The sequence below is a fragment of the Crotalus tigris genome, unplaced genomic scaffold (assembly GCF_016545835.1).
Source record: "Crotalus tigris isolate CLP2741 ecotype Arizona unplaced genomic scaffold, ASM1654583v1 scf7180000018544.1747854, whole genome shotgun sequence".
In the NCBI taxonomy this organism is placed as follows: Eukaryota; Metazoa; Chordata; class Lepidosauria; order Squamata; family Viperidae; genus Crotalus; species Crotalus tigris.
The window spans coordinates 1514364-1537865 of NW_024097068.1; the positions used below are offsets into that span (position 1 = coordinate 1514364).

Genomic DNA, 23502 nt, shown 5'->3' on the forward strand with positions numbered 1-23502 from the left:
CTCCTTCCCAAGGCTGCTTTTTTTCCTCTCTCCTGCCCAAACTGCCTCCTTTTATAGCCTCTCTTGTCTCTACCCCCTCCTCCTCCTTTCTCATGGGGGAGGGTGAGCCAGAAGTGAGCCTGGGGCCTTTGCCTTGCCCCAGCCACTCTGCAGTTCCAGAGGTCTCTCTCTAAGTCCTTGCCTGTGCTGTATATGGCTGTGTACCACCTGCCACTTGTTAATGTACCACAAGCGGTACGTGTACCACCGGTTGAAAAGCCCTGTTCTAATGCAATGGAAATAGAAAGTCCAGAATTCCCAGCTTCCTAGATCATGCACTCCTCTATCGCAAAATTATTAGTCTGGGAAAATATCCATCTTAAAGTAATGTAGTCTTTGATCAAATCACAGTAGGCCATAGTAATATTGCTACCCGCAAATTCTGTGTCATTTAGTTTAGTTCATATTTAATTCTGTTAACTTAAAGTTATGTGAGATAACAATTTTACATTATATTCAAGTGTGAATGTAAGAAACAGTACTTAATCTGCATTAAAACAAATATTATAGACTGAAAGCGATCTGGTACGCAGGCCTACCTTTTGCTTATTTTTGTTTTACAGGCTTATATCTACTACTTTTTTTTTAACATAGACTCTGACTACAATGTTAAATTGTTATGACCCATTATTGAACTGTTGGCTATAAAGTAATAGTAATTTTTAGACAGATGAGTAAAGATAATTGTCCTAATAATTCCTGAATCCTGGCTGTGTAGAGCTTGTTAAACCAGTGTCTTTGAAATTACCAGCACATCCTTTGAAGTTAACAGTTTGCTTTGGTCAGTTTTTAATTTTAAGGAAAAGATTTAGAACAGGAGTGTTAAACTCGTGACGTCACGTGACATTTTGCGACGTATCGCGGCTTTTTTTCCATTGCTAGCAATGGAGTGGGCGCAGTTTCGCCATGATGCATCTGGCCCACAGGCCGGCAGTTTGACACTCCTGACTTAGAACCACATCATATATGCTAGAAGCCACTGATGTGAGTGGTTACAATACAGCTATTAGCTTAGAATCTGTCTCTTTTTGTCATTTATCAATGTCAGCCAACTTTTAGAAATGATCCTCTATTTTATGAACTGGGAGATCTATTCTGGACTTAAGTTCAAATGTGGTCATGACACTTTTCCTAAGACTTAGCTCACTCTCTGTAAAGTGAAAAAAGCCCACACAAACAGATTATTTCAAAATAAAGTATAGAAACATAAAAGTCTTCTAAGCATTACAGAAGTAATCCAGAGAAATTTAGGATTTTTTTTTACTACTGCTTCTTGCTTTCGTGGGAATCAATACCTTCAGGTGTAAGCAGAATATCTTGCCTGTTGAAAAAAAAAAGGATTATGTTTTTGTGATTGAATAAAATGATATGGTCATGTGCAACCATATTTTGGAAGATAGACGAAAGCTGAGTTATCATTAAAATGGTTCACTGTAAGGAATCTCTAATGCCAAGGACCGCAGATAGCACAGAGATGAGTAAAATTTACAAACATTTCATATTATATATTGAAAGGCTAGGGAATATAGCAGAGAAAACATTTAATGAGAAACAGTAAAAAAAAATCCACGCACCAAGAATAGGCAAGCGCAGGTACCATCTTCTTTATAATGTCTCTCAGAACTGCAAAGAAATTTAGGTTGCTGCAAAAACAAGATTTTTCACCCTAGTCACTCCCTCCCTCCTTCCCTTTCTTTGTATGTAAGTGTCTTTATGTGTGCATGCCTGCACACATAATTTTTTTCAGGTCCTTATGCATTCTGGTTCCCATTTCCCATCTCACTTTCATGTTTTTAATTAAGCAGCTTTGTATTACAGCTGCCTAATCATGCTGGTTAATTAACACCAGCCTTATCTCTTTGCTCAGATGTGAAGTTACCTATACCTCATAGAATTGAAGCAGCTCCAGGAACTTCCTAATATGACTGTCAAAAATTCTGATTAGAGCTTTATCTTCAATCCTATCTTGTCAATCATTCTTGCAGCGGAATTGGAGTCCCAGCTTGCAATGACCCGTGCCCAGCGTATTCGGGCAGCCATGTATCCAGAGACAGCTGAAGACCACACTCTTCTACTGACTACCCAAGTTGAGGGACAGCAGACAAATGTACAGCGATTGGCTGAGCCCTCTCAAATGCTCAAGTCAGCCATTGTGCACCTCATCAACTACCAAGATGATGCTGAACTAGCCACTCGTGCTATCCCTGAACTCACCAAACTGCTGAATGATGAAGATCCGGTATGGCAGTGCAGTTAGATCCTTGGTATCTCAAAAGGTTTCTGGGGGACTTAATAGAGCTAATTGCTTGATTTGCTATGATTTTAAGCATTGCTAATGTTTCAGTAATCTTATAATATACATTAAATGATACTTTCCTTGAAAATGCAAAGAAGCTGCAGAATGCATTGTTATCAGCCCAGAACAACTTTGATCTTCGTATTTATCATGTACACTCAAATGAAAGCTCTGGTTGTTATTTTTTAGAGGTATGGTTTGGAGGAGCTTAAACAGTTTTTGCTTCTAATGAGTAAGATTGTCATTTTGAATATTTTTGAAACTTGTAATTTCTTCCATAGGACTCAAAAAATGTTATCCAGCTCACAAAAACTGTTCCACTATTCAGAATAGGAGACTTGATACATGAACATTAATTATCATTTCATTCAGGACTCAGAATTTGGCTGCTACAATAGCATGGGCTTTTTAATGCAGAATACTCCCAAAAGTGCTTCTGCATTAGTTTGTTATAGTACATTTGAATTCGCAAGTTCAAAATGATGATCTTTCCCTATTAAATCCTACATGGCTCCTGGCATGGGTGTCTAACAGAACACCTTTTCTGGAGAGATTCTGCATGCTGCAAAAGGGAATGCCTTCTGAAGTTAGATGTGATGGGAAAGAGCTTGACAGCTGCCATCCCTGTAGAGGCTTTCTTTTTCTGGCACATCTCCCTCCTCCCCAAGATAAAGGTGACTTTCGTGACCTTCCAAAGGCTAGTAAAATCTCAGCTCTTTGTGAAAGTTTCAGAGAGAGTGTGGAATCATTGATATCAAAAATGTGTTACTGTTTTATTATGATAATAATACTAACCATCTTGTACACCAAGTAGAATTCCTTGGCTCTGAAGTAGTAAATTAATATAAATAGCACTGAAACGTGGAATCTGGAGTTCAGGAGAACTTGGTGCTCTGAAGAGTGCTGTAATAATTGTTCCATTCTACAACTTCCATTCTTCTGCCTCCAGGTGGTAGTCAGCAAAGCAGCCATGATTGTGAACCAGCTGTCTAAGAAAGAAGCCTCACGCCGGGCTCTTATGCAGTCTGCTCAAATTGTTGCTGCTGTGGTGCGCACCATGCAAAACACCAGTGACCTGGAAACAGCCCGCTGCACTACCAGCATTCTCCACAACCTGTCTCACCATCGTGAAGGGTTGCTGTCCATCTTTAAATCTGGGGGTATCCCAGCTCTCGTGCGCATGCTTAGGTAATGTCCCGGAGGTTGCGCCATGAAAAGAAGATACAAGGTTTTTAAGAACTGTTTTGTCACTGGAAGTATTGCAATAGCTTTGTCTAAGCACTCCTCCTATCCATTTTATTCTAGTTCATATGCGGCTTGGTGTAATTTGACTTTCTCTTTTAGGTTTATCTTTCTGAGCTCTGTTTATTAGAATTTTTCAATACAGTAAAATCATACAGAGTTAATGGAAGATTAAAGGAAAAATACAGAAAAGAATAAAAGAAAACAGAAAATGTAGAATTATTTCTGTGCTTCTTTCTATTCAGTATTTTTCCTCTTCCTCTTTGATCCTTTTTAATGCCTAAATCAATAAGTCATCATTCTTTGCTTCTTTCAGTAAAAACCCACAAAAGTCTTTCGTTTTTTTTTAAAAAAGGGATTATTTTTTTTTGTGATCAAACTGGTCAGCTTTGCCATTTTCGTAAGCTCCATCCCTCCTTCCTAGAGATTTGGACTAAGTAAGAAAAACCAAATATACAGGTATAGTATAGGTGGTACCTTGCTAAATAGTAGCAACTGTGAGAGAGATCTTGGAGTCCTAGTGAATAATCACTTAAATATGAGCCAGCAGTGTGCTGTAGCTGCCTAAAAAGCCAACACAGTGCTAGGCTGCATTAACAGAGGGATAGAATCAAGATTACATGAAGTGTTAATACCATTTTACAATGCCTTGGTAAGGCCACACTTGGAATGCTGCATCCAGTTTTGGTCACCACCATGTAAAAAAGATGTTGAGACTCTAAAAAGTGTACAGAAAAGAACAACAAAATGATCAGGGGGCTGGAGGCTAAAACATATAAAGAATGGTTTCTGGGATTGGGTATGTCTAGTTTAATGAAGAGAAGGATCAGGGGTGACATGATAGCAGTGTTCCAATACCTCAGGGGCTGCCACAAAGAAGAGGGAGTCAAGCTATTCTTCAAAGCACCTGAAGGCAGGACAAGAAGCAATGGATGGAAACTAACCAAAAAGAGAAGCAACTAAGGAGAAATTTTCTGACAGCTAGAACAATTAATCAGGGGAACAACCTGCCTCCAGAAGTTGTGAATGCTCCAACAGTGGAAGTTTTTAAGAAGAGACTGGATAGCCATTTGTCTGAAATGGTATAAGGTTTCCTGCCTGAGCAGAGGGTTGGACTAGATGACCTCCAAGGTCCCTTCCATCTTTTTTAGATGATGATGTACCAAAGTCTTAAGATTGTTTTGCATTGTCCCAAGCTTGTCTTTGCATGTGTCTACTGCTTTGAAATAAATAACAAAGAAAATATCCCTATTTTAAAAATGCATTATGTTCAGTCGTCTACAACTATTCTTTGTTTCAACACTACAAAGAGCTGCTGTCTATCTTAAAGTCTATTCAGAACACTATGAATAATAAGTAACACACTACTTCTTCATTGATTACAATATTTAAAATGTATCCCTTAAAATCAATTTTTTAAAACTGCGCTTTGATTTGCTATATTCACTTGTCTGATTTTCCTGAAACACTGTAACTGCTTCTATTACTATTTTATTTAACCCTTTCTCCTAGCTTTCATTGAGAACTATCATCTGATATGTTTATTTTGTGTTTAATGTAGGGTTTTTCAAAGCCTTTTCATCTTGGAACTTTGAGACCAAAAAACGGAGGAAAATAATTAACATAATTTCAACTGTGGCACTTTAGCATTTATTTGTTACATTTCTATAGTGCCATATTTATGGAGAACCCATAGTTTGCAGCTAAAAACAGCACAAATGCACTGAGTAAACAATATAATAAATAAAAGATGATAGTAGAATTATTCAAATCATTAAAATCCTTATTCTTGCTGTTATGCTTATAATATGACATCCCAGTGACCATGATTTTAACATCGTCAACTGAATATCAGAAGATGGGTACCATACAGCTTTCTGGAGGAAATCTCTTCCAGAGAGTTGGTACCAAAATGAAAGAGACAGTTTCTAACTCTCCTTTATATCTCATACTCATTATCACAGGGCTAGGGAATACTTAGCATTTTTTACAAGTTGGATGGTTATGTTATACCTAATATAGAGAATATTGCAAGTGGCAAACTAAATAGGGTTCAGGAATTCAAAAACAACACTTTGAAGTGTACCTAGTGGTAACTATTTCAGAACTTGCTTTACTGCTATTATGTGTGAAGAACATCTCTTTAGGAGTACTGGCCAAATTTAATATTTAATATACACAAAGGGCAGTTGGTTAAGATATGCTGACACTAGCTATTCAGCGCAGGTCCAACAGGAAATTAATCTGTGCAATATTTCTGCCAGCTGTTCCCACAATTCTTCTGTCTCTCCTGTTCCTTTGCCAGGCAGATCTTGCTGCAAGTCCACACCCAGTTGGCACAAAATGGAGCTGATGAGCAGCTGCTTTCACATGGAGGAGTTGGCTTTGTTGTGGAAACACAAGTCTTAGCAAGCTATGGCTGAGTCATACTCACTCTTGCTTTTTCCTTGCAGTAGAAAAGGTCTTACAAATTCCATAGTAGTATTTCTGACACCACCATATTGGAACCCCCAGAAAATAAAAATAAATTCTTAGTGGTTGACTCATAATTGGATTAACACTTTCATAGTACCCTATCACTTGATTTCAGCCTCAGTTTACCTTGACAAATAGAATGAAAATATATTAGAGGTGAGGGAATTCATAATTAAATATCTAGAAGTGTTCTGATTGCAAAAAATTTTATTCATTTCATCTCTTGCTTAGTGGCTTCCTATGCTGCTTCAGACTCAAGAAAAATTTCTGTGGGAAATTTAGGAGAAGTATTATTATGGAAGAGAAACAGCAAAGTTTTCAGAACTTGACTCGTTTAGAATATAATAATAAAATCTTGAAAGCCTACTAGAGAATCTTTCTGTCCCTTCTTATACCAAACAGATTCAAAGTGCAGTTACTTTGGGTTCTTTCTCATGCCTTCTCCTTTTCCATTACTAAATTTTCATTTTCTTTCTCTTAATCTTGATGAAGGAATTCAAGAACAGTTAGCTCCATACTCTTCTACAGTACGAACACTCAGTTTGGAGACAACTTTTTCACAATTTAATGAAACAACATTTTCATTCAGTTTGGAGACAACTTTTTCACAATTTAATGAAACAACATTTCCAAACATACTAAGTCCCAGATTTCATTGATGGCAAAAAAAAAAAAAGCATTATCGGGTCCCTAATTTCAGTATAAATTAGAATAATTAATTTTAGAAAATAATTTCCGTAATCCTTAAACATATTGGCTGGGCTTTTTTTGTGGGCATACCATTTTGCTTTCTGATATAGTAATTATTAGATTAAAAGAATTAGAGGTAGTCCTCAGTTTACAAACACAACTGAGCCTGGAATTTTGATCATAAGTCATTGCAGTTGTAAGTTGAATCGCCATGTGACCAGACTCAATTTTATTACAGTTTTACAGTGATTCACTGCAGTTGTTGAATAAACTACATGGTTATTAAGCAAATAATGTTGTAAGCCCAAATCCAGTTTATTCAATGGGTCGTTATTTTGCTAAAAGATGGCAAAAAAGATTGTAAAACACAATTATGAGATCACAGAACCCTGCACAGGTTACAAATGCAAGCCAATTGCTACATACCCAAAATATGATCATATCAGGGATAGTATTGAGTCATAACTTTGATGGTAGGCAAGTTGTATTGAGTCTTCTGTAACTTTGAATGCTTTTAAGTGACCGCCTTTTAAGTTGAGGACTATTCTTTTTTGTTGTTGTTTTTTTAAGATTTTTTATTTTCAATTTTTCATTACATTCATAAAGAATGCTTCAGATAAAGAATAAAGTAAATTTATACAGACAACTTTCGGAATTGCTCACCCATTTCCCCCCAAACCACATCTACCCTCTAACCTCTTCTCTCACTTCCCTCTTTCCCTCTTCTTCCTCACTCTCCCCCTCTCCTCCTTCTCCTCAACCTTTCTACTTACTTCTCCCCTTCCTCTTATCTTCTCACGGATGCGGTCCAGGGGAAATTCCCGAGCAATTCCTCTCTCCAAGTTAAAACATCAATATTATATACAAAACAACAACAACTATTTCTACTTATCTGACCTATTTAACCTCCAACCCATCCTCCCCCCTCCCCCCTCCTCTCCCAGCTTCCCAGAGCCAAGTACGGGGTTATACAAACATATTAAACATAATCTACTTAAGTTTACTAATTATACAATAACCAAAATCATACTAACCCTTAACTCTCTTCAAACTTTAACATCATAATTTTATAAACAAATCCATTACTCATAAAATAAATGAAATTTTGTGGTTCCATATTTCTTCTGAACATATTCTATCCGTCTTCTCCTTGTTGTTTTATCTGTACAAAATGCCATTTTCTTTAGCCTCTTTACCAGGGGTAATTTGCATTAGGGTGCATAAGCAACGAAAATAATTTTATCTTAAACTCTATGATGTCAGCTAACTTCATTTCTAACTCATTTTGGCTGCAACACATACATGCATACCATTTGTTATCTGTCTTTAATAATAAAAATCTTCTTTGTTATCCTCCCGCCTCTTCACCCATAGCTCTCCAGTGGAGTCAGTCTTGTTTTATGCCATCACTACTCTTCACAACCTACTGCTGTACCAGGAAGGTGCCAAGATGGCTGTTCGCCTTGCTGATGGTCTTCAGAAGATGGTCCCCTTGCTGACAAAAAATAATCCTAAATTCTTGGCTATCACCACTGACTGTTTGCAGCTGCTTGCCTATGGAAACCAAGAAAGCAAAGTATGGACTTATATTCTATCCACAAAATACTTCTGGGGCTGGGGGGTGGGGACAAATCCAGTTTAGTAACTTAAATTTGCCCTTGTTCATAGAATACAGGCAACCATCCCAGTATAGGCAATCACCCCTGTGAGACACATCACAGCTTATGTGTTAGTTTAGGCACATGTGTGTACATATTTCTGAGGAGTCAGTTTCCTTGTTCTCCCAAGGAAGAGCTTTATTTTGGGAGACATCAGCTGAAGACAGGAGTAAGGGAAAGTACATAATTAAGACAATGAATTGCAATTATCTTGCCTTTGCCCAGAGAAATGAAAGAATTCTATTCTCTGTGTTTGTGTCTGCAGCTTATAATTTTAGCCAATGGAGGTCCCCAAGCTCTTGTTCAAATTATGCGAAGTTACACCTATGAGAAACTTCTGTGGACTACCAGCCGTGTCCTCAAAGTCCTGTCTGTCTGCCCCAGCAACAAGCCAGCCATTGTGGAAGCCGGTGAGTGGTGACAGTTGAGACAGAATTGGAAATGCAATCTGATGAGGACATGTATGACTAGCTTATTATGTAATTTTCTGTAGGCCAATTGCCTAAGCAATAGAGTTCTTTATGACAATTCTGGGAGTTCAGGTCTAGCAAATAACTAGGTAGGGGGAAATTAAAATTCTGCTGCTTTAAGGTATCATGTACAATAATTTATCAATATTAGGTGCTAAATATTCTTTCAGTAATATATGTAAAGTATATGTTCCCCAACATTACATTAGTTATGTATTTATTTAAATATATTAATCTGCCACACAATAAAACTGAGCATTGAATAAATAAATAGAAAAAAATGCATAAAGTGTACATTTTTAAAAAGGATTAACTTTCATTACAATAAAAAGATAATTTGTTACATTATGTTGTTTCTTAAAAATATATAAATGTTTTTCTACTTCTTTAGCTATTATAGAAGCAGACCAATGATTAGTCATATAAGTCTTGCTGATTACAGAACATATCACTAGTCATACTTTGCCTTGCCCTTAAAAACACAACTTACATGTAGGTTATTATAAAGAGGTTATAATACTCTGAAGACATTTTTCATACCATTTAAATTCCATCTTTCCCATTTTCTTTCTTTTGTTTTTGTTCAGCTATAGTTAACTTTTTGTCCTCTTTTCCAAAAGGTGGTATGCAAGCTCTAGGAAAGCACCTGACTAGCTCCAGTCCAAGACTTGTTCAGAACTGTTTGTGGACTCTAAGAAACCTTTCAGATGTGGCCACAAAGCAGGTGAACAGTGCTTTTTTCCCACAGTCTCCTTTATTTAAAATAATTCTTCAGCCTCAACTAGCCTTTTTTATCTAGTTACTTAAGATTTCTATTCAATAACTCTTTTCTTGGAGACATAATTAAGGAAGGGTTGTAAAAGGATTTATTCACCAAATATGTTCTGGCAAATACTGCTATTGAGCCTTCCCTGACTGTGTTAAAATTATTGAACTAAAATTAAGGATTGTTTGCTCCAATAACTCTGTAGTGGTACTATCTTAGAGGGTCTGTCTGATGACTTCTTTATGTTGACCTAGCTTCTGTTTGAGGTAGTAATTCTATATGCTATTTATTGTCTTTAAAGGAGGGTCTTGACGGGGTCCTGAAGATTCTGGTCAACCAGTTAAGTTCAGATGATATTAATGTGCTGACCTGTGCCACTGGAACCCTCTCCAATTTGACTTGCAACAATAGCAAGAACAAAACCCTGGTGACTCAATCGAATGGAGTTGAAGCCCTCATACACACTATTCTCCGAGCTGGAGACAAAGAAGACATCACCGAACCAGCTGTGTGTGCTCTAAGGCACCTCACCAGTCGACATCCAGAGGCTGAAATGGCACAGAACTCTGTGAGGCTTAACTATGGAATTCCTGCCATTGTTAAGCTGCTTAATCAGCCCAACCAATGGCCACTGATCAAGGTACAGCCATAGGGAGATAATAGCTAAATATTTATGGGCAGACATAAGCATTTCTATTTTTTTTTTTTTTACCACAACAGGCTCATATTTCTGACTTGAGCACATTTCAGAGATGATCACTATGTTCAGGAAAGTATATCATAATTTTGGAATCTATACCTATCAGAATGTTTATTGGGGAAGTGATGATCATAGTGAAACTCCTCTGATAAAACTCCAGATCATGGGACAACAATTATGGTCATTTTTTTCCTCATAGACTTCTCTATGAGAAAAGAATCTTACTAGTACTAAAACTTCTTACCAGATTGAATAATTGTGAGATATGGTGACTAAGTCTTTAAACTGCAAGCTACAATAGCTTGCAGTTTACAATTTCAGATCACAGTTCAGAGGTGTAGATTAGGTAGCCTTCAGCAAACTTCCTTTTGCTTTCACCCAGACATTTATCTTTAATATGGTTTTATGATAATACCAGCCACGATGGCATGCATGCAATAAAAATTGCTTACATAATTTATATAAAGTACTCTAAGCATATAATTGCATTTTCCCCCATAAGTGTTTAGGAGATACTATTAATGAGAATAGTATCCAAGAGGCTGATAGAAGTTTGAGAATCAAGCCTCTTTTGTGGAGGAAAAGACAAAGCCAGCGTGTGAATAAGCCTGGATGGAAGGTAGGGGAGGATAATTATGTGTGCTAGTCAGAGATGGAATTTTACAGTGATGTTTTTGTATTTTAGGATTAATTTAGTGTAAAATATCCTGGATTGAATTGAACACTGTCTTTCCTTGGTAGACCCAAATGACAAAAATCACACACCATAACTGATTAAACTATCTGAAAGCTTGTCTAGCTTTTCAATCTGTTTTGAAGACATGCCTTCTCTTTTCTGCTCACAGGCTACAATTGGCCTCATCCGTAACCTCGCTTTATGTCCGGCCAATCATGCCCCCCTACAAGAAGCCGCTGTCATCCCTCGCCTTGTTCAGCTACTGGTGAAGGCTCACCAAGATGCTCAGCGTCATGCAGCTGCAGGCACACAGCAACCATACACGGTAAGAGAGCTCGATCATGTCAGCTGGATAAAAGCAACTTCTATTTATGATCTTAATTGGCTTTGGAAGTTATTTAGGATTTCTGGAGGGTTAGGTACCCAACTATAATTTGAACTTGATGCCTTCTCTGTCTGAAGAGGAGATCTTTGGTTGAAATGTTAGAAAAGATGACAAGTTACCGAAATTGTTTATATTTGTCTTGATGAAGGGGAAAGCTATTTTTTATATATCTCCTCCTTTTTCTTTATATTTTTATTTTCTATTTTTTTTCATATTTTTCTTTTTTTCCCCTTGTTATGTTTTATATTTTTCTTAAATTATGTTAGTTTTATTATCTATTTTAATATTTAATTCTTTTATTAAAATCATTATAAAAAGGAATGATGCCTTCTTGGGTATAGTATGCTAGCCTAGGAATGAGCAGTACTGTTTTTCCATTCTTTAATGGTTGCCTTATTTCTTCAGGATGGGGTAAAGATGGAAGAAATTGTGGAAGGCTGCACAGGTGCACTACACATTTTAGCCCGAGACCCTATGAACAGAATGGAAATCTTCCGTCTAAACACCATTCCTCTCTTTGTGCAGGTCAGAATTTCTGATTAGATGGAAGTTGTAAGGGAAGAGCATTCAAGGTTAAATGTGGGTAGGAACAGAGAGTTTGATTTCTGCAAAAATAAAATAATGAATAGGAATAAACAGTGCTAAGCAGAACATGAGAATTCAATCATTATTTTTTGTAAACCAAGGCTTGTGACAGAGTTGGGAAGCCCATGGGTTCCATGTGAGTCTCAGAATTATAATACCTAAGTAGATGGATAATTCCCAAAGAGTAAATTTCATTTATTTGCTTTTCTGAATGTTTAAGGTACCAAGGCTTAATGTCTATATATATTGTGTTCATGAAAAAAATTACCCATTTTTGATTTCTTATTTGATGAGAATTCAGATATACTGGTTTAGGTTGATACCCATGATAATGCAGTGAGTAAATATTCCTTGCATAATGACCCAACATTTGTCATATGTGATGATAAAATATAGAAAAATTGCAATACCCATGTAATAAATGTAATCATGATTGGCAAGCTTATTCCTTAAAATAGCTTTGTTAAAATTATCAAGGTATTGCTTACCCTCCTCTCAATCTGCATTAGTTCTTAATAATTTCGGTATATTATGATTAATACTGACCTCCTGAAGGAGACAGGTACTGCTATTGAAGGCAATTTTTGTGGACTTGAGCATAGGTAATTTACCAAGAGGGAACTAATCCCTTGCTTATACTTATTCTTCCTGTTTATTTGGGGGAACAGCTCCTATATTCTCCAGTGGAAAACATCCAGCGTGTGGCAGCTGGTGTACTGTGTGAGTTGGCTCAGGATAAAGAGGCAGCTGATGCCATTGATGCAGAAGGTGCCTCAGCACCATTGATGGAGCTTCTGCATTCTAGGAATGAGGGCACAGGTAAGGATTATAGATACATGTCCATGTATACCTGTTTTATCACCATAGTATCACCATAACTTAATTTAACCATTGGGTTTACAATATGTACTTTTCCACCAGTACCCCAGTGAAACCTCTTATATTTTCATACATTTTCAGGTTTGAGAAAAGTCTTGGAGCAAATGTTGAAAGAGTGAAATTAGGTGAAAGGTGAGGTAGAGGAATAATATAGTGTCTGGTTATTAAACTTACTATTTAAAGGAAACAGATTGCGTATATTGTAGTTGAACCATTTGGTAGTAACAGAATATCACCATCTAGGACAGGGGTGTCAAACTGCCGGCCTGCAGGCCGGACGTGTCATCTGGAAGCCGCGCCCACCCCATTGCCGGCAATGGCAAAACCGTCCTGATACATTGCGCAACGTCACGTGACGTCGCGAGTTTGACATGTCTGATCTAGGAGTAAGATTGTAACTTAGTTTTAGTCTTTTTTAATTTAGAAATCAAATGTAGTCCTCCTTTATATATTCTTTTGTTAATACTGGAGCCCAGAGACAATGATTTTTATTACAGCAAAGGAGTTAATTATATAAGAATTGACTCCAAAAGCTCATGATCATAATAATATTAAAGCTCTGGATAGTTTCAATTACCAGATAACTCCTCCAATACAAGAGTATTCTAACATGCAGCTCTTCTCTTAAAATCTAGAATGTGATATAGACCAAAAGTAATTGTATTGTAAAACTGGTCCCTAAAATGCTTGCAAAAATGAAAAGCTTTATTATCAGAAACTAGTGGATTTTGTTACAGTATGGGAAAGAAAACTGGGGAATCAATGCCATTCACGTACTTCTCAAAGTAGTCAATGCAACAACTGATCAAGGGGCAGCTTTTTTTAGCTAGCAGCTTATGATCCCCTTTTTACTTCTCCAGCTACATATGCAGCTGCTGTGCTGTTCCGCATCTCTGAAGACAAGAACCCAGACTATCGGAAACGCGTCTCCGTGGAACTCACCAACTCACTCTTTAAACATGACCCTGCTGCTTGGGAAGCTGTGAGTTTTTCTGTTATTTAGATGGTATGGGTTTAGTTGACATGCTCTAAGTCTCTGAATTTAACCATGTACGTCCCCAAACCAAGACCGAGCATGGCAATTCTTCCAAGCTTGAGGTTTTTTTATTTTTTCACAGCTATAGACTGCCAGGCTGAGGACTCTACTATCTGCATCTACAGTATATTCTGTGAATTTTTAGGGAGAGGCTGTCTTCATCCTCTTTCTCTCCCACATGATATCTGGGCTGAGCTTGCCTCTTACTCCTCTGGAATGCAGTCTCTCCCTCCTGGAAATCCAACCCCTTGCTCCCTTCACCATTCATTTCACTTCAAAGGCAGAACTTTGGAAATATTAAGGAAGTCAGACATTTCAAGATGACTTCAAATATGCCTAGGAGAATTCTTTTCAGTTCTGAGAATAGTACTTTTCTGATTTTGTCTGTTACCATCCTCATGTCTAGATCTTTTTGCTACTAAAAAGGTAGAAAGAATGTTTCTAATTATTGAAATTTTTCTCCCCAGTTCCTCAGTCCTCTGTCAAAGCAGTTTACTCCTTGATTATAAGGCAGTGATTCTCAACCTTTCTAATGCCGTGACCCCATAATACAGTTCCCCATGTTGCGGTGACCCCCAAGTGGGTGTGGCCACCAATAAGAGGGAGTAGGACAGCTAGGGAAAAGGGAAAAAAATGGCGGACAGCATGGTTTGGTGACCCCCATGAAATGGTCATTCGACCCCAAATGGGGTCCCGACCCACAGGTTGAGAACCACTGTTATAAGGGAACTGGCCATAATTGGAAGGGGGACTTGTGTGTCATTAGGAGAGCTGCAGATATCTGGAATTCTGTCTAAAATAATTTCCTGAGAGAAAATTGCAGTCTTGGTATACTTGAAGTCATCTGGAAATCTGCCAAAATGAAACAGAATTTGTGGACCTGATTTCAAATTTTTCTTAAAGTCCACCTGAATCATTGTTAATTGATATTCCACTTTGATTAAAGTAGTGATTCTTTAGTAAGGTGCTGAGGAAAACCATTATAGGTCTTTTATTTCATGTATGGAAACAAATACATATCATATGGAGATTACAATCCAACATCTGTTTTACATTAAATGTAGTACTACTGCTAGTAGCAGTGGTAAATGTTGTAACATCTACACAAATTTTATCAATGGATAACTAAGAAAGAACTTGAGAAAAAGTGCCCTTCCCTCATTTATTCATTCCTGTGCCAGTATCACTCCTGGGAAAGACAGCAAAGGAGTAGCCTATTGGGATAAACTAATTATGCATAAAAGAAGACTTAAGCCTTCTGTTGTGTATCCCAGCCTAAGTAAGCTTAGTATCTAAACTATTGGCTCTTAGGGTAGGTTTAATCATTCCCTATGGATGGATCCTTCCAGAAATTAGCAGACTGGATGTCTCTAAGCTCTCTGGGTCAAACATTTAGGATTGCTTGCCTGAGTTCTGAAATTTTTGCTATCCTGCTTATAGTCAATCAAAGTTAATTAGATAATTACATTGCCATGGGAAACCAAAGCTCAGATGCATAGGTAGCATCCTTCAGTAGTGACCTCTTATGGTAGGCTTGGTTTAATTTGCAGCCATTGCAAGTTTCTATCATTGTTCTGACAACTGTTGGGTTTCTTTCCACAGGCTCAGAGTATGATACCGATTCATGAACCATATGCAGATGGTGAGTATAGAGGGCTTGTCATTTCAGATGAGAGGGAGAATAATGATGTATAACCAGGCTGCTTTGCTAAAATTTCTTATTCTTACTGGCTTAGCTATTGTTTATTCTTGGAAGCTGCTCATGGAAACATGTATGATAGTTAAACAGGCTGTTTCTGGGAACATGTATGATAGTTAAATTAAAAGTCTGAACACATTGAAAAGGCTCATTTTGGAAAATTCTGCTTTAGAAAACCATTTTATTTTACAGCTTACTGCTTGTCTTGCCAAATATGAATGATATATCCCTTTCTTCTTTTTACGCTTCAATAGAATTGGATGCAGGATATCGTGGCATGTACTCTGCGGAAATTCCTATGGATCCCATGGACATGCACTTGGACATGGATGGAGACTACCCCATGGATACATACAGCGATGGTGTGCGAGCACCTTACCCAGACCACATGCTCGCCTAATATGTCCCTTGGACATGTTGGGCAGGACTCAAGGTAAAAGCATCTAGTTTAGTACATTTGGGAATTGACCAGTTAATGGAAATAAAACCTAAAAGAAAATAAAATGGGTGTTTTTGTTCTTTATAACCAAACATATTTCAATTTTCATTGACCTGTAGAACATATCCATGCTTCCCATTCCAGAAGAAAATAGATTTCTGTCTTGCCTTTCTTTAGTAAAAAATTAAATGTCGATAATGATTATTCAGTAAATAAAGGGCAACTTTAGACCAAGCAAAATAAAAGTCATGCAGGTTTATCACCGACAGAACTCGATTATTGTGTTTGGTTAAGCCAAATTTGCCTCCTTTCCAGCTTTCTGCATCTGACAGTCTCCAATCACATTGCCCATGGTTTTGAAACCACCTGGTAAAATTGATGAAAAAAAGATTTTGAAATGGAACCTCAATTTTCAATGCTATAAATGTCCCTTGTGTGTTCAGCTAAATATTACTTCTCTCTTTTTTTTTATTAATAAGTTGTTTCTAATAGCTGTGAGGTCCTTGTGGCTGTTTTCCACTTTTGGGTAGAAAGAGAAAAGAAAACTTATACAACAATGCATAAAGTGTAGAAACTAGCCAACGCTTAAGAAAAAGGAATAGGGGGTACTGTATATTACTGAGCACACAGACTGGCTGCACTGTTAATTAAGCTCATGCTAAAATAAATATATAATTTCTGTTCACAGGAAAAAGTGAAGATTGGAGCATTGCCAGCCAGTCTTTTACATAATATATGATCACAAACTCTCATCAGTCTCTGCCAACATAACAAATATGGCCCATCATATTTTGGGGATCTGAGACTGGAGAAGTCAAAAGTGACTGTTTTCTTCGCAGGGACCAGACAGCCCCCCCCCCCAAATTGGGACCATAAAAGTAGACAGAGCTTGTTAGATGGACAGTGGCCTGACCTGATGCATTCAGAGCAGCTTCCGCCATCCTAAAGGGAAATCTTGCTTTCCTGTATATGGTGTAAATCTAATTTTCCCTTCCTTTGTTTTTCTTAATCAGCAGATGTTTCCTTAACACAGAAGAGGGCAGCCCCAGTGCTCAAGTTCTGGGCGTTCAGGAGACAGAAGTGCCTGAGAAAGATGATGACAAAATTCTTCTTTTCCCTTTGAGGCGGTTTCATTTTCATGTTTCCCTCCTGTGGGCCTATGGGAAAGATTCCCAGTCCATAATCTGTGCTTCATCTAACAACATTGTACTATTAGCAGTCAGCTACTCTTTCTGCGCTTTCCCGCAATATTCTTTGTTAACATTCAGTATATATTTTTCTTGCAAATTGGAGCACTATCCTTAAACTGCCATGGGATCCTAATAAAGTACTTTTAAATCTATACACTAAAACTAACACACTGATAAGAGCATAAATGCATACATAGATTTGTATTTGGTGCAGAGTTTTCCATTCGATAGGATTTTATTTGCCTCTTTGCATTTTTAACATAAATGAGAATTAAATCAAAAGAAGACAAAATGAAAATATTTCTATTCTACTCCTCTCACTTTTTAAATATTTAACTTTTAAAAATAAAACAGAAGGAGCCACTGGGTGTAAATGCACCAAGAAATAAACAGCTTTCCGTTTGTCCAGTTTCTTCCATTTTTTAGCCCAACAGGTACATCTGTAGATTTGGGACCTCAACCCAATCGGCTTTTTAAATTGCCGTATAAACCGGAATAACTAAAAAAAATTAGGTAAACTTTCTGCTCACCAGACCACTTTTTTCATATTTTTAATCCAATCCCTACTTTTGGTCCCTCCCTTTCTCTCAATCTTCCTGGTGATTGGTGTGTTCTCTTCCTCCTATTTCCTTGCTCCTTCTAATGCATTTTTAAAAGCAGCTCTCAATGTGATGGCTTGAGGCTTCCACTGGAAAAGGGATCAATGTAGCTGCAATTGTACTTTAGAATATTTTATTATTATTTCTCTAAGGGATTTTTTTTGTATAGACCAAAGCTAAAAAAACCCAACAAAAACAAATAAAATTTTAAACCTAAACTTGCAATGCAAATGAACTACTTTCTTGTGTTTACGTAGTAAAATTCTATTGAATGAGGGGGGGGAACAGGAAATGCGTAGAGGGAATGAAATAAAAAATGTATGTTCAAATTAAGTTATACATATTTAAACTGAGGGAAAAGGGGCAATTTTTTTCCTTGACCCAGTTTTCATGAAAGTAGTGGGCCTTGAGAGAGAACAATGTGTGTGTTTGCGATGTTTAAGACCAAAGTGTTAAGTGTTTGAATTGGTGTGTTCAATTTTAATTACAGAGGCTGAAAAGTGAGAGTACACAATTTCCTAAGGCTGATGTGGACTGCAGACGGGAGAAGGAAGAGAATAAAAAAGAAAGCATACATTTCTATGTCACACTATTCAGATTTCTTTGAATTCTATACTTTGATCTTTCAAAAACAGCTTTTATTGAAGTTGTGGTACTAAGCAGCTTTCAACAATGCATTGAAAGCCTCCAGCACGTATTTGACTGAACCTTTTGTACTAAAGACAAAGTTCAGGAGCTTGAAATCCTTCCTTCATGCGGATATACATCCGCATGATAGAAAGGCTATACCCAGCTGTATGTTGTGTAGCAGTTAATGTTTGTTGAACATTAACTGGTATACTGATGTGTTGCCAACATATGAAATCACATATTTGCCCTTGAAGTCAGGTGTGAAAGCTGCCATGTGCTTAGCTAATCCTATAGCAGGAGATGGCTAGCTTTACACTATCACAATCCTTTCAACTTCAATTCCCATCAATAAGTACCATGAGCATGACCAATGGAAAAAGACAAACCTTGACTTTTGTCAGGTTGCTTAACTATTTGAACTTGGACAAGCCCACAACTGGTGTTTTATGGCTTGTAAAGCACTTCTGGCCATCATAAAATGTCTTCCTTCCCTTCATCTCTCAGGGTTATGTGACTGCATTTCAGGTGCTTGGCAATTCATTCGCCTTTACAATGGGCAAAAAATACTCTTTGGGAAAAATGGGTTTGCACTTAAAATTGCACTGTTTGCGTAATGGCTGCAGATTCAACAACCATAGTGATTCACTTCACTACCACTGCAAAAATGTCATAAAATCAGGTCTGATCTCATAAGTACCTTGACTTATGACTATAACGAGTTATAACTATAAATCCTGTCCCAATTGCAGTCATAAATCAAGGACTACGTGTATAGTCCAAAATGACTGCAGAGCACTCATATGGGATGTGCCCCACATTTTCCACTGTCTTAATCGTAAAGTAGTGGGAGGGTAGCTATAGCTCCAAGGCCACGTGTATTCTTTTTGCAGTCCTCATAGCATCCTGATCATAAATGCTCAGAACCAACAGCACAATTCCCTGTTATTCTGAGGTGGGAAATGGAAACTGCAGTAGAAGAGAGATACATTACAGATACAACTTAACCCAAAGCCTAGTCTAATGTCATGTCATAGTCCCTGCCTAGCCATTTTGTAACTCTTATTGCCATCCCCCCCAAATTTAAGAGACACCCTGGTTATCAAATGGTTTCTGCCTCTTCTATGCTGCAGGAGCATGTGACTTAATCTATATTACCTATACCCTAGAAGTCTGCATTGATTCAGGTGTTGTGCCACTTACCTGTGAATGCTACAAAATATCTATCAAAGATGAAAATGAAACTATTTGGATGAAGTTCTTTTCTATAACATTCTTTGCAATTTATCTCTTCTCCATAAACAATAATCTGTCATGCCCTATACTCCTAAAATCTGTATCAGGACTTCTACTTTGGTTCCTGACACTAAGCAAGTTATTCTAAACATTCCCTGTTGAGCAGACGTCTGTCTCCCAATGACAATGAAAACATTATTGAGAGTGGAAAAAATGTTAGCAAGCACAAGGAAGTACTAAACTTGCACCTTAAAAATCCCAGTGAATAAGATTTGGATAGGAGTCACAGTATTTAAGAACAATTTTCTCCTGGGTTAATTGTATTTGCAGAAACACTCTGCAATATCAGTTTCCTACAGCACATGTGGTTATTTAAAACAAACTTTTCCAACATGGTACCTTCCAGATATTGGATTAAAATTTATAACTTGCATTGTCAAATATGGTGGCTGAAAATTCTGATTTTTTTTCATAGTAATTAAGAAATTACTATGATGAAACAGCTATTTTCACCTAATGATATTTGTAGTTTTCTCTGATACAATGGGATAGGATAGCAATCTCTTTTTTTCCCCTCCTGATTCTTTGCCTTTCTCTATATTTAGCTCAACTGCCAGTGTTACATCAGCCATAAGGGTCTGTAATTGTTTCCTGAGGAAGAGAAAGTATCAAACATTAACATAAGCAGAGTTGCAGTATTGATACTATACTTCTAAATGACCTGGTTCTCTTACAATAAAGTGTAGGGAAGTAGACCTTTATGCTTTTCCCCAGGTTTTTATTCCCCACCCCCACTCCTAAGATTCATCCTTTGGGTCTACTGGAGCAAAATGTATTTTTAATACCATCCCGTAAGCCATTAATCTTTCTAGAATGACAAATGAAAGGAGTCAGGATCAAAGGGATCTAGGAAGCAAAGTTGCTTCTGTATAATCATTGCCATCCAATGTCAAGCCATTTACTCTCTCCTGCCAGCTTACTGGTATGAATTAAATTTGATTTTCCAGAATTAGACATGGTATAATCAAAGAGTAGAAGGAGAATGGCAAGATGGATAACAGAGTAAAAGGAAGATTAGAAGAACTTCAGGGTTTTCCTTTCCACTACGGAAAAGCTGCTTAAAAGAAATCATAATGCTGACTGTGGTCTTTTCTTAATTTCTATCTGTCATGCTCCACAAGTTGAAATTTTAACAAAAACAAGAAAAGAAGCAACATAGTAGACTTGAAAGCAATAATATTTTCCTCAGTTCTTTTATCTACCAAGAATCATGCTGACAGAATTATTAAAACCACTTTTAGTTTTGAGGTAACAGTTGGCTTCTACTTTTATGACTGCTTGGAAAGATAAATGTGTGAATGATAAAATTGTCAGATTATTAGATAAGATTTTGGAGGGAAATACTTTTGTGTTATTCTTGGCTTCTCTTTGGATATATAAAATCCACCCAGTGATTATACACAGAGAGGGTTACAAAATACTAACTCTAAATCTCAATTATATGACAGTATTCTTACATTCAAGTTAGCTTGCTGTAACTGGCTTATGACTAGCTTAACTACTGAAAACCCACCGTTGAGATATTTGATGGCAGATGGGAAATTTCATTTATTTACAATTTGCTTGCTTATAACCAACACTGTCAAAAGTGACAGATCTCAAAATTGTGACTATGTCAACAAGTTGGTGCTCTCTCAGTGTAGCAGGGGTTTAGAGTTTTGTTTGTTTTTAGTGGCTTTTTTCTTTAGCTAGCAGAATTTTATCTGCCAAGGTGAACTCCTTATTGCTTCAAATGATAAGACCTGAAAGTGTTTGTATTCACCTGAAATTATCTTCAATGTAGATTTCAGCTTATGTTAGGGTGTGCTTTTGTTTCTGCAACTGTTTTGTTATTACTGATGTTTTATATCCCAATATCTGCACGTAAAAAACAAAAAAGATCTTCCTCTTCCACACCAATAACAAGAGGTAATATGAGAAATTTTAGATATGGCTAGCTGGTATAAGTTGTCCCAAAGCCTTTGGGTTAGCTGGCTAGAAGTTATTAAAGCTAGTACAAGTGAAAGCTTTTGTTCATTAAATCAAGAGATTTCTTACATTTTAAAGGAAATATTTTGTCTGTACAGTTTTGTTGAACAAATGCAGACAAAAACAGTTCCTACATGCATGATCTTGATCAATAACCCAGGTTGAATATGTGAACTGACTACTGAACAGCATTGTGTGGAAAGTTTTGTTTATTGTGACCATCTCTTGATGAAGCATCTATGAATGAAATTCATAATCATGCATCATTGCCATCAACTGAAGAAGGTGCAAATGCAAATGAATTGTGCGCTAGCACTATAATTTGTGAAGGAACGTGCTATAGCTATTTTGCTAAAGTTAAAAAGGTTTGTCTCATTCATCAGTTATTCTGGGGAAAACCATGTTTCCCAGTACTTTAAAGAGTTTCTCAGCCTTGGTCACTTTAAAATATGTGGACTTCAACTCCCGGAATTCCTCAGCCAGTGTGCTGACTGTTGAATTCTGGGAATCGAAGTCCACTTACAATGGAGAGGCCAAGGTTGAGAAACTGCCACTGTCGTTCATTGGAGCTGATAACCTACCCTGTGCATCCTAGTCCCCGTGGTGAAGATAAGGCCTCATCTATTAATTCTTCGCCATTCTCTGAAGTCCCCAGTGTGGCATAGCTTTAATTGGCTGTTTATAATTTGATTCTTGAGATTTCTCCAGCTGAAACCAAGGGGTTGTGTTGAGCAAGAGGGTATTATGCCAAGTTCCCCCATAAGCCTCAGGTTAGTCCTGATTTCATCAGTAGCTGCATGAGAGATAACATATTTTTTACAAATTGTAATATTCCTGTGACATAATGTATTTCATAAACATGACAGATCAACAAGAATGCACAGACCTATTTGTTGACTTTCCCACTGCTTCTGACAGCAGTAATTTATAGCTTTATCCAGAACTGTCCTGTATATGCATCAATATGTTTCTCTGCTTCTTGTTCTAACTTGACCTGCCAGTTATTAACTTCATGTTCTCATCTGAGCAACAGGTCTTGTCAGTTCCATTTAATCAGGTGGCAGCAAGAGAAAGAATTATTTTTGATGCCATCAGCAATATGTTACCTTGGCTAAATCAAGATGCTTTCAGCTTCTGGGCAAAATATGTTGAAAAGGGCAGTTCTAACATTCCTGGATATGGTTCAGCCTTCTTGCTATTTCTATTCCTGTTCCTATGGACAGACTGGAAATTAAATATTGCTGGAAGAACTCTTTGAACTATGTATTCATTTTCCACTTAATCAGGTGTGTTGCTCCTACAATGTATGAATCTCTCTGTTTGCAAATGCTACCTATAACCTAACTATTTGCATTATTTTTCCTCCTTAGGTGAAACTGAAATATATATTCCATTTTACCTTAGTTTTTCTATTTTTATTAACAATGATTGGTCTGTAAAACAGGATTGGTCACTGTATATTTAAGCTAGATTCAGCTATTACGTAAAATTTGGCATGTGATGCATAGTTATCCATCATTTTTCAAAGCATTGTTCAAACTTGTGGTAGGTAATACAGTCACCTCAAGAAGGGAGCCTGAATCGCCATTTCCATCTCTGGATTAGGAGCCAGTTGAAACAGCTCCATTATTTCAGAATTTTATCTCATTATGGTTTGAATTCTGATAGATATACAGATAACTTCTTACTTACGCTGCAGTTTATTGTTTTAATAATGTTCTTTTGCAGTTACGTTTGCTTTACTAACAGAGTAGATATTTGATTCAATGTACTCATTTGCTCTGAGA

General features: G+C 37.2%; 1 protein-coding gene across 3 annotated transcripts in view; it reads left to right on the forward strand.

Moving 5' to 3' along the window:
• LOC120312811 (junction plakoglobin) overlaps positions 1–23118 on the forward strand; it is an 80453-nt gene extending 57335 nt beyond the window's left edge. The window contains exons 3-15 of one of the 3 annotated variants that reach the window (XM_039354012.1): positions 2025–2278; positions 3285–3523; positions 8117–8318; positions 8666–8810; positions 9491–9594; positions 9938–10276; positions 11182–11337; positions 11803–11922; positions 12651–12801; positions 13722–13843; positions 15500–15539; positions 15851–16029; positions 18315–23118. In XM_039354012.1, the coding sequence (XP_039209946.1) occupies positions 2025–2278; positions 3285–3523; positions 8117–8318; positions 8666–8810; positions 9491–9594; positions 9938–10276; positions 11182–11337; positions 11803–11922; positions 12651–12801; positions 13722–13843; positions 15500–15539; positions 15851–15996 (2018 nt within the window). In that variant the 3' untranslated portion in view covers positions 15997–16029; positions 18315–23118. Of the gene's footprint in view, positions 1–2024; positions 2279–3284; positions 3524–8116; positions 8319–8665; positions 8811–9490; positions 9595–9937; positions 10277–11181; positions 11338–11802; positions 11923–12650; positions 12802–13721; positions 13844–15499; positions 15540–15850; positions 16030–17048; positions 18056–18314 lie in introns of those variants that run through there. The other 2 variants (XM_039354014.1, XM_039354013.1) reach the window with 2 other exon arrangements.
• The last annotated feature ends 384 nt before the right edge of the window (positions 23119–23502 follow it).